Source organism: Symphalangus syndactylus, chromosome 17 (assembly GCF_028878055.3).
Source record: "Symphalangus syndactylus isolate Jambi chromosome 17, NHGRI_mSymSyn1-v2.1_pri, whole genome shotgun sequence".
NCBI classification, from domain to species: Eukaryota; Metazoa; Chordata; class Mammalia; order Primates; family Hylobatidae; genus Symphalangus; species Symphalangus syndactylus.
Genome location: NC_072439.2, coordinates 53,265,648 through 53,277,694, shown reverse-complemented (window position 1 = coordinate 53,277,694; position 12,047 = coordinate 53,265,648). Strand labels below are relative to the sequence as shown.

The following is a 12,047-nucleotide window of genomic DNA, read 5'->3' as shown; positions in this document are numbered from 1 at the left end:
TGGGCAATTTTCTGCAAATGGCCACAAGGTATGTGCAACAGAACTGTGCAAGAGTACATGCAGGTGCAAGAGTGTCCGTGTGTGACGACTCGAGCATGTGCCTGTGTAGACATGCATGCCTGCACATGCATACAGAAACAAGGAATGGTCAGTAGATACCAAAAAATGACATGGGCTTAGAAACAGCTACTGCGTGTTTAACTCTGGAGTATTCAAATCTGGAGGCCCCATTCACATGGGCCATGCTATCAAAGGAGCCCTCTGGAGCCGTGTGGTGGGCAGCTCAGTTTAGTCACCACCCTTCAACAGTGAAGTCTGGCATAACTGCTTATCAGGCAGCTGAGTATATACTGTGGTTAAGAGGTGGGCTCTGGAAGGAATGCTTCTGAGTTCAAGTCTCAGCTCTATTAGCTGAAAAACCTTGGGCAAATTAGTCAATGTCCCTGTTCTTCAGTTGTTTCCTCATCTGTAATGTGGGAACAGTGATAATACGTAATCTCACAGGGTGGGTTAAAAATAAAGTAAATCAATACATGGAACAGTAATAATACGTAATCTCACAGGGTGGGTTAAAAATAAAGTAAATCAATACTAGGACATGGAAAGTCCTAGTGCCTGGGTCCTAGAAAGTACTCCATAAATGATGGCTTTAACAAAAAGCTGAGCTCTGGTAGACAGGAACTAAGAGTAGACATCTTTCCCCAAACAGATGCCACTTTATAAAAATCATAGGTACCTATTTCTAAACACTAGAAGAAAAAATCTGCCTTAAGATTGTATTTTCTATAAGGATTCTGGAATTAGTGAAACATAATGAGATTTTAATTACAAATGTGTTTTAATAGACCACATCTATTAAACAGTAAACAGTAGCTAGAAATGAAGATTTACTTGATTTAACTGACATTAAATGAGGCCATAAGAGGAAAATATTTTTAAAGAAGAAAAAAAATCTTGGGTATCCACTGGTAGAGACACTAAGGTGTAAGAGGGACATCCCTCTGTCAGAAAATCAACTCACACAGCAGCCAGGCAGAAAATTAAGACAAAACCAAGCTGCCCCTCAGTAATTACATGACCTGTTTCCTTACCTCTCAGCAGGCTACCAGACCTGCACCACTGCCTTCACCACAAACTGGTCTTCACTCTGGTACCTCACAAGTACATAATCCAAGACCAAGAGGAAACTGCTAGTCTCACTCATTGCACGGATGGAAAAACTACACAATCCAGATAATGGCGGCCAAGTTGACACCAAAATTTACATCTCCTGACTTCCAGGCTAATATTCTTTGCATCGCAGGGAGCTTGCTCCCACTTCTAAAAGGATTTTCTGTCCTATGACAGCAGCCCAGGGATGATTCAATTCATGGGAGCACACTGCTGGCATTGAGATGAGGTATGATGAAATGGGCTATTGGTAAATTCTCTAGAAAGGCAGCACATTAAAAAACAAAACAAAACCAAAAAAAACACCACATCAGCACTACAGGCAAGATTACTAGGGAGAAAACACTGTCTCGCCATGCTGTCTATGATGTTATAGGTTTTGATTTATGAGTCACTATCAGAAGGGTAGGATGGTGCAGTGGTAAGAATATTCACAGTCTGACAGTTTAGTGCTGGCCTCTCTGTATCTGAAAATCTTTGGGAGGCCAGCTAACTTTATCTGTATAATTAAGGGCATTAGCTGATGCTGCCTGAACTCTCTAGCTTTAAACAAAGGACACCTTTGATTCCACAGGAGTCCCCCCAATGAGAAGAAATATTTCTAGGTACTGGTGGAAGCAAAAAGAAAGTATCTTCACTGAATTTGAGAAAAATTGGGGCTTTCCCAGGAAAGGAAGCATTCAAGCCAAAACCAAAACAAGATAGAATGAAAATACCTTGGGCTAAACCAAATAACATGAACACTGTACTGAGGAAGATGGTACCATCTTGGGAAAGCCGCCACTTTATGTTTTGCTGGTTTATTTTTAATTTTCCAGGAGCCGTCTGTTCCATGACACACAGGGGTACTTACTGGAAAGCTGCTTCTGGAGCTGCCGCACCAAGGCAGCCGTCTGCTGCTGCTGCTGGGTCTGCTGCAAGCCTTGCCTGGGAAACTGTAATGGCGACAGGAGAAAGGACAGAAATCATTCCATGGTGCCAATCACAGACAAGAACAGATACTAACTCGCAGGGCCAGACAGTCTGTAAGGTACTTCTCAACACTTCACGGAAAAAGGGCCATGACAAGTGTGTGTGGATTAATTTTCATCTACACCTTGTTGTACATCTGGTGAACATCTGAAGTACCCCATCTATTCAGGAACCCACACTCCAGGTTATCAGTTGGCATTTATTTGAAGAGCCCCAATGAAGAACTCCACACTACAGATATAGCTCAGCAGCTCAAAGATCCTGGTCATCTCACCCTTCACCAGCTAGCTCATGAGTATCATGATATTAATTTGGTAAAATGAAAGGTCTCTGGTTGGAAGATTTGTTCAAGGACTACAGGCTGTGCCTTGCACAAATGGGAGAAAATAATCCAGTGAGGCAGAGTGGTGCCCTAGGACTAGGGCTCATTTGAGACTACACCATCCCCATATGATGGAGGATGAAGGTTCGCTAATCCCACCCTCAGAGCCGGGGCCTAGGCAGGATGAGTGAGTGAGGCCCTAACTTTAAGAAAGTGCTAATTCCCAGGGCCATGCAAATACAGGCTCTGTAGGAAGAACCAGGTTCGAGGCACAGTATAGGGGGCCACATGCCCTGATTCTATCCATTAGGTTGATGCGAGAAATTGTGGTTATTCCAAAGAGGAAAAAAGTCAGCATCTACTAGAAGCAAAATTACTTTTGGTTAGAATCACTGGTAGTGCCAATTTGCTTTTTTATCTTAATCTTCAAATTTCAGACTATCGTTTTCTCCTTTTCTTTCTTCCCCTTCTCTCCTCCCCCGACCCTCTTCTCTCCTCCTGGTCTGTCACTGTCATAAAGGAGGCGTTCTGACACAGGCACATACACCAGCACTGTGCTGGCTGTTTCCCATGTGCCCACGCTCCGTGTGCTCACCAGGCTGCCTGTGTGGAGGGCATCAACAAGGCTGGCCCCTCTGCCCTCCAACTTCTAGGTGGGGAGGGGGTGTTCCCAGGAGACTGGAGCATAGGAACACCGTGAGGCTGGGAGGGAGCAGAGTGAAGTTTTGTTTTTGCCAATTTTCCTCCATGAGAGTCTCTGCTGGCTGGCCACGTCCCACTCCTGGAAGGTTGCAGCTCCCATCAGGTAGCCTCCCTACCTCTCTCCCCTTCTCGTCCTGCTGGGATTAGGGGCAGTCAGTGAGTGCGCCATCACCCCCAGCTGGTTTTCCATACCTTTGTAATTTGTCTTTTGAAAAAGACTCCTCAATTACCCAACGCCAGTGCAACATCTATTTCCTCCTCAGAGCTTGCCAAGAATAGCCCAGGATTGTTAAGTACAGTTGCCAGATTTAGCAAATAAAAACACAGCATGTCCAGTTAAATGTAATTTTCAAATAATAATGTTTTAGTTCCAAGCATGTCCCAAATATTGCACATGACAAATACTGCATTTAGTATAAGTATATCCCATGCCGTATTTGGGATATACACTAAAGTGTTATTCATTGTTTACCTGAAACTCAAATTTAACTGGGAGCCATGTATTTTATCTGGCAATCCTGTCTTATCCTCTATTTAGAGGGCATTACCAAGCTGATACTTTCAAAACTGAATATTTGGCATGACAGCTGGTTCAACTGTTTCTCTCCCACTAGACAGTGAGTGACTGAAGGACAAGGGCTTGGCATATCTACTGATGTATCTGTAATATCCAGCACTGCCAGGCACACAGCAGGTGCTCAGTAGCAACTGATGGAATGACTAATTCTAAGAGCCTTCAATTCCCACAACTTTCCTAACAAGAAAGATCCACAAAACTAATGAACTATTTCCTCCACCAATGTTACTATTTTCCCCAATACAAATTAGAGAAGCAGCAGCTTGCCATTTTTTTCCATTGCCCAAATCAAGAGTAAAAAATAAAAATCAATCTTTCATTTATATGGAAATGCTAGTATTCTTTTCTATTCAATAGTTTTTATGCTTACTTAGGGAAACTATTGTACTATGTGCCAGGTACTGTTCCAGACATTCTATGTGTCTATTAGCATATTTAATCCTGACTCAGCTGTAACTGTCCTCAATCTCTTATCCAAAGTCCTAAGACAGGTATGTGCTTTGGAATCTGAACATATGCAGTTTACTAAGAAACATTCCTAATATGCAGACCAGGCAAAATGTAGGACAGCACTCCATAATCAAGCATATTACATTTCTGTAGCAAGCACATGAATAATTCTATCAGGCAGGATAAATGAAAAGAGCCTCATGGCTATTCAGGTCAGCTTTTGCCACCAATGAGTTCACGTCAAATTTTGCTGTTCACTTCTGGCTGGTTAAGACTGCTGCCCCCAGAAAATGTCCCATATCTATCACATCTATCATCTTACAGACTAATTTCACTGTGGTGAACACATTTAAAATCTACTTTTAGCAATTCTGGAATATACATTATTAACTACAGTCACCTTGCTATGCAATAGATCAACAAAACTTATTCCTCCTGTCTAAATGAAACTTTGGACCCTTTGACCAACCACTACATTCCCCTCAAGCCTATCCATGATTGAAAATACCAGCTTCCAAATATCACTTATTCGGAAATAATTAGATTCTAAAAGGCTGGCTATAAAGATGTCTAAGCTGATTTAACAGCATATTGGGGTACATGGTATATAGTCAACATTTATTCACTCAACAAACACATAGCTGCCTTCTTTATGTTCGTTTAAAGCCTGCTTCAAATAGAGTATTTCACAGAATAAAACACTGTAGTGGTTGCCTCAGATACTATATTTTGCAGCACCTAGGCAGTAACTAGGTATACCCTAGGAAGCTTGTGTATACGTGTGTGCGTGTGTGTGTTGGGGAGTGCAGGGTGGTCTGAGGGTGGCTTAAGAGGTAGTACATAGTCAGAGGACCTCAAATTGTCATCCAGGGATTCCTGGGAGAGGTCCCCAAGACTCTGTCAGGTTATCTGCAAGGTCAAAACCATTTTCAAAATAAATACTAAGACATTATCTGCTTTTTTCACTTATTTTCTCATGCACGTACATTACAGCTTTTCCAGAGCCTACATAATATGTGCTATTACAACAAATCAAATGTTCTCTATTAAACCTGACATTGAAGAAATTTTCAAAAATGTAAGCCAGGCAAGGCACAGTGAGTCACATCTGTAATCCCAGCACTCTGAGAGGCCAAGGTGAGCAGACAGCTTGAGCCTGGGAGTTCAAGACCAGCCTGGGCAACATGGCAAATCGCCATCTCTACAAAAAATTACTAAAATTAACCAGGCATGGTGGTGCATGCCTGTAGTTCTAGCTACTTGGGAGGCTGATGTGGGAGGATCACTTGAGCCTATGAGGTCAAGGCTGCAGTGAGCCGTGATCATACCACTGCATTCCAGCCGGGGTAACAAAGTAAGACCCTGTCTCAAAAAAAAAAAAAGTAAAACCATGTCATTCTCATATAACTTTATTTTGAAACGTGCCTATTTTTCATAAAAGCATGTTACTTCTAGTAACATGAGTTTATCTTTAGGTACTAAACATAACAATATTTAGTATTAACAGATATTTGTTTTGATTTCTAACATGGTAAATACTGATATACAAAAGCTCTTTGGGTCCACAATAATTTTTGAACATGAAAAGATTCTGAGGCCAAGAAATTTGACCAACTTCCTTAAACTGACCAGAAGTACATGGTCTATATCTACAATCTTCTTACAGTGTTTTACCACATCTACTTCCTCTCAAGGCCTCTGGATACTAATTTTAACTTGCTTTCACCTATACATGCACAGGCACTAGGCCCCAGATGCAATTTCTCTGGGCTCTGGAGCACCTACCACTAGGGGATGAGGGCTGCCTCCAACACCCTACAGAAGCCTCACTACTGAGCATTTCAATTCAAACTGAACCCTTCCTGTGAAGAACTGAACCCTGTATGTGGCTAAGGAAGCACAAAATCACTGGGGGAAATGTAAAGGATTATCCTTCTGGGATTCCTCTCTAGACTTCCTGAATTAGAATTTCTGTAGCTAATGTGCTAGAAATCTGAATTTTTTAAATGGCTCCCCCAAGTGGTTCAGGTGCTTGGTGAGATTCTGGAATCATCACTGTGGTGGGAGTTGAATTTCTAATTTACCAAAACAGGTCAATAAATAGGTTCAGTGAGGTTTACTAGAGGTCCCCCAAATCATAATCTATGTATGTTTTGCCTTCCCTATTCAAATGTGATAAATGAAGTGGGAAAGATTTTTTGGCCCATATCCATACAGGAGATGATCTCTCCCCTCTGTGCCTTTGCAGATATTCATCCCTTCTCCTGGAATACACTTCCTCCCCACTTCATTCCACTCTACCCTTCCCATAAATCTACTCATCCTTCAAAGATCAGCTGAAGTTATCATCCATTCCCTCACGCATTTAAAGAGTGAATCACTGCTTTTGTACCCTTAGTACTATGTAAATGCCTCTATTAGCAAACATATGGTTTAACATGATAATTGCTTCTCTCTCTAGGATTCTGGATTTTTACTTCTCAGAGGCAGAAGCCGTGCCATGCTCCTGCTGTAACCACAAGACCGAATACCCAGGTTAATACTGTCAGGTATAACTAATCAACATGGTATAACCACTCTCCAGGAAATACCATTGTTTGCTGAATTAAAAAAAAAAAAACACACAAAAACAAAAACAAAAATGTATTTACTGTAGTTCCCAGCTACTTGGAAGGCTGAGGTGGAAAGATCACATGAACCTAAGAGTCTGAGACTGCAGTGAGCCATGGTCACACCGCTGCACCCCAGCCTGGCTGACAAGAGTGAGACTCTGTCTCTAAAATAAATTAAAATTAAAATTCTGATAATGTATTTTGATGTATTTTGACTGATCGCTAAATTCCGATTTTATTCAATAACATTTACTTCTGCTCAATCACAGCATAGGCAAAAATGTGCTGCTAATTAGTAATTTCTATTTAAATAAACATCATTTAAATATTTTTTGCCTCAAAACTTGAGCTTGCCCCGTCAGCGAAAGCATATGCTGACAAAATCAGCCACAGGACTGATTCAGTGATGGACCTATGGATGCTCGGATGGTCTGGACACCTTGCCTCCTGAATTGTGATTTCCCTTTCTTATGGATAATGTGTGATTTTAACAAAGGTTTTTTTCATTGCTTTGACATCCAACAAATGAGTCATTCAACAAATATTTATCAAAATCCAGGCAATCTTCTGGGTTCCAAGGGCACCAGAGTAAAATACATCCCTTCCCTCATGACAGTTAAGAGGTTTTTGCTGTGACCACTACATGTGTTACCAAAAGAACAAAGCAGCAAGGCAACATTTATTTTAAAACTGCACTACCAGCTGACGGAGTCCACAGACAGATTCCTCCGATGAATGAAGCATGGTCATCCGTCCATACAAGCGGCAGCGGAAGGAACAACAACGTATAGGGTTGTGCATGCACTCAGCCACATCTCCACTCTCACAGGGTGGCACACTCTCAGTCTACACTCTCAGACAGAGCTAGCAGCTGATGTGTTTCAGAATCTGTTATGTGTTTATTTTCAAGGTAACTAGTAACTTGCATAGAGTCTTTTTTTTTTTTTTTTTTTTTTTTTGAGACAGAGTTTCGCTCTAGTCGTCCAGGCTACAGTGCAGTGGCACCATCTCGGCTCACTGCAAGCTCCGCCTCCTGGGATTCACACCATTCTCCTGCCTCAGCCTCCCGAGTAGCTGGGACTACCGGCACCCACCACCACACCCGGCTAATTTTTTGTATTTTTAGTACAGACGGGGTTTCACCGTGTTAGCCAGGATGGTCTCAATCTCCTGACCTCGTGATCCACCCGCCTCAGCCTCCCAAAGTGCTGGGATTACAGGCATGAACCATCGCGTCTGGCAGAGTCATCTTTTTAAATCTGTACACAGTTCAGTAAGAAAAAAGTACTATATCAAATATATTGGCTATCCAGTTACCAGAAATCTCCTGATATTTCTTCCCCAACCTCTTTCTATAAATATTAGTTCTTCTTTTCCTTCAAAAAGAAAAAAAAAAATTTCCAAATTCATGCAAAGGAAGGCAACATAGCTCAATGTTCTCTGGACCTAATTTCTTCCACTTCAAAAGGAGAATCATATCATCTGTACATGCTACTTCCCAATTCCAGAGGCAGACTGAAAAAAATCTCAATTTCTCTGAATGGAACAAATGAATTTCTTGAGGAAGAGTAAAGGACAATTTCACAAGTGATCACTGACTAAAATTTAATGGAATTAAGTAACTATTGCTACCATTATGCATATTTTTAAAAGGCAAATATTCAATATAATATGAAACAGACACAAGGATCAGTCGATGTAAAAAGCCAACTATTTAAAGCTTTCTGTTAGCATATTTTTTTAAGTCACCAAACTAACACAACCTGAGTTTAAGATGAAAGGAAATGACGCAGCGGGATGGTGTCAACATTATTTTCTTAACACTGGAAGTTTTAAAGAAAAGATCATGGTGTGTCAACATATTTAGTTAAGAGTTAATTTAATCATAACAACACATAAGCATTAAAAATATTTTTCTAGTCAAGAACTATAATTTAGGCCAAAATTAGACATGCCAAATATATTTTCCCAGCAAGGGCACCCATGTCTTTATCTCCAGATATTTTCCTTCACAGAATACAAGCAACTTAAGTAAGTAAATGACAACACAGGCATTGATATTAAGTCCAGATCAGATTTAATTTGTAAACATAGACTTTTCTTAGTCTTTCTTGCTCTTTTCACAGAAAAACTCTGTTTTCTGGTGACACGTTTTAAAGAAGCACTAATTTCTGTCCTGAGTCACTTTTTACAAGTTGTTAACTTTTTATAAGTTTTTAAAGTGATTTTTTACAGCCAAAACCAATGGATGATCATTGTCTCACACATCCCAGCTGATGCCGTCAACGAGCAAAGAGATGAACAAAATAGTCAAAAAGCAATGAATCCATTCTGCACATGTACTCCAGAGCTTAAAGTATAAAAAAAAAAAAAAAAAATAGCTGGGTGTGGTGGCAGGTACCTGTAATCCCAGCTACTCGGGAGGCTGAGGCAGGAGAATTGCTTGAACCAGGGAGGCGGAGGTTGCAGTGAGCCAAGATCACACCACTGCACTCCAGCCTGGGTGACAGAGCAAGACTCCGTTTCAAAATATATATATATTATGATCTCCTAGAATGCATTAAAATAGAATGGACTTGTGCAAAAGCTAAAAAAAAAAAAAAAAAAAAAAAAAAGAACTAGTTCTGTTCCTCTTACAACAGCAACAAAAGAAAAAAATATATTTTCATTAATTCTAAATAAAACTTGAATTCTAACTCAAAAAAAATTAACATTCAACTTTTTCTTTTCAAAAAAAACAAAAACAAAAAAAACAAAAACAAAAAGCAATGAATCAAATCCTACTGCCTTCAACATCTGCCACATTCAGCCTCCTTCGGTCAAGGCTTCCCAAACTTCTCTCACCTTCTGACCTGTTATTATTTCGGTTGAATTATGTTCCCTAAAAAAGACATGTTGGAGTCCTAACACCCAGTACCTCAGAATGCGACCTTATTTAGAAACAGGGTCTTTACAGTGGTAATCAAGTTGAAATTAGGTAATTAGGATGGGACCTAAACCAATATGACTGGTGTCCTTATAAAAAGTGGAAATGTATAAGGACTGGTGTCCTTATAAAAAAGAAGACATGTATATGCCCAGGGAGAATGCCTGTGAAGGTGAAGGCAAAGCTCAGGGTGCTGCTTCCACGGGCCGAGCGATGCCAAAGAGTCCCAGCAAGCCACCAGAAGCTGGAGGAGAGGCATGGAACAGATTATCTCTCACAGCCCTCAGAGGGAACCAACCCTGCTGACACCCTGATCTTGGACTTCTGGCCTCCAAAACAGACAATACATTTCTGTTGCTGAAGACATCTAGTTTGCGTACTTTGTTAGGGAGTTCTAGCAAACTAATACAATGCCTCCAGCTCTTCTATCAAAAATTCAGCAACCATAAACTACTTTCCACAGGCAGTGCTGCCATTGAGCCACTTCCTATGATTCTAAGTCCTCTAGTGGCAGGAAGTGATGTTTCACTGGCACGCTCTATAACACCTGGCAGGGTGCTGGTCTCCACCACACACACATGACCGCAATGACTTCTGCACTACCCTAAGAAAAAAGCATTTATTGAATTCAACTGTGAATGTCACCAGATAGCAGCAGGACAAGTCATGGGATGGGGGGCAATGTGTTACCATTACTACTTCTGCTTTGATACAGCATGAAGCAGAAAGAATCCCAAAACAGGAAGAGTTCACTTATCTTCAACAGCTACCTTACCACCCTCTTCTCTAGCAAATTAAAAAACAAAGAATGGAGAGCGTTGGCTAGTACCAAGAACTGACTCTGCTGGAGATGTTTATAAAATATAAATAAATATATTTATAATACATATAATGCATCTTAGTGGAACTATTAAGAAAAAGAAAAATACCAAAAGATAAAAGGAAATATAAAAATTTTCCTGCCAGGTATGGTGGCTCACGCCTCTAATCCCAGCACTTTGGGAGGCCCAGGCAGGTGGATCACTTGAGGTCAGGAGTTTGAGACACCTGGCCAACATGGTGAAACCCTGTCTCTATTAAAAATACAAAAATTAGCCTAGTGTGATGGTACGTGCCTGTAATCTCAGCTTCTTGGGAAGCTGAGGCACAAGAACTGCTGGAACTCGGGAGGTAGAGGTTGCAGTGAGCCAGGACTGCGCCACTGCACTCCAGCCTGGGTGAGAGAGCAACACTCTGTCTCCAAACACAAACAAACAAAACAAAAAAACACGGTAAAGCATGGGAGGAAGCATGACTGGAAAACTAGTCACAAAGAAATTTGGGGAAGAGGTATGTGGATGGACCTCTCTGAGTGGTTGAAAACTGTGAAGATATTTGTATTCCATGTGAGTGCGTGCCAGTGGGTGACCTCAGCAGAGGAAGATTTTAATCAAGTGGATAGGATGACCCATTCTGTGGACACCACTCAGCCTCTTTCCCCAGCCACCACTTTCATTCCTCAATGGGCCCATGAACAAAGTGGCCATGGTGGCAGGGATGGAGGCTACGCACAGGCTCAGCAACATGGACTTCCACTCACAAAGGATGACCTGGCTACGGCCACCACTGAGTGCCCAATTTGCCAACAGCAGAGACCAACACTGAGCCCACGATATGCCACCATTCCTCAGGGTGATCAGCCAGCTACATGGTGGCAGGTTGATTATATTGGACTTCTTCCACCACAGAAATGGCAGAGGTTTGTCCTCACTGGAAGACACTCCAGATGTGGGTTTGACTGTCCTGAACGCAACGCTTCTGCCAAGGCTACCATCCGTGGACTCACAGAACGCCTTATCCACCAGCATGGTATTCCACACAGCACTGCCTCTGACCAAGGCACTGACCTTACAGCTACAGAAGTGCAGCAGTGGGCTCATGCTCATGGAATTCACTGGTCTTACCATGTTCCCCATCATCCTGAAGCAGCTGGATTGACAGAATGGTGGAATGGCCTTTTGAAGTTACAATTACAATGCCAATTAGGTGACAATACTTTGCAGGGCTGTGGCAAAGTTCTCCAGAAGGCCGTGTATGCTCTGAATCAGCATCCAATATATGTTTCTCCCATAGCCAGGATTCACAAGTCCAGGAATCAAGGGGTGGAAGTGGAAGTGGCACCACTCACCATCACTCCTAGTGATCCACTAGCAAAATTTTTGCTTCCTGTTCCTGCAACATTACGTTCTGCTGGCCTAGAGGTCTTAGTTCCAGAAGGAGGAACACTGCCACTAGGAATACAATGATTCTATTAAACTGGAAGTTAAGATTGCCACC

General features: G+C 41.6%; 1 protein-coding gene across 9 annotated transcripts in view; it reads right to left on the bottom strand.

Moving 5' to 3' along the window:
• MED12L (mediator complex subunit 12L) overlaps positions 1-12,047 on the bottom strand; it is a 344,195-nt gene that overhangs the window by 4,254 nt on the left and 327,894 nt on the right. For all 9 annotated transcript variants that reach the window (XM_055250839.2, XM_063620247.1, XM_063620245.1 and 6 more), the window contains one exon: positions 2,024-2,105. In XM_055250839.2, coding sequence (XP_055106814.2) covers positions 2,024-2,105 — 82 coding nt within the window. The remainder of the gene's footprint in view (positions 1-2,023; positions 2,106-12,047) is intronic.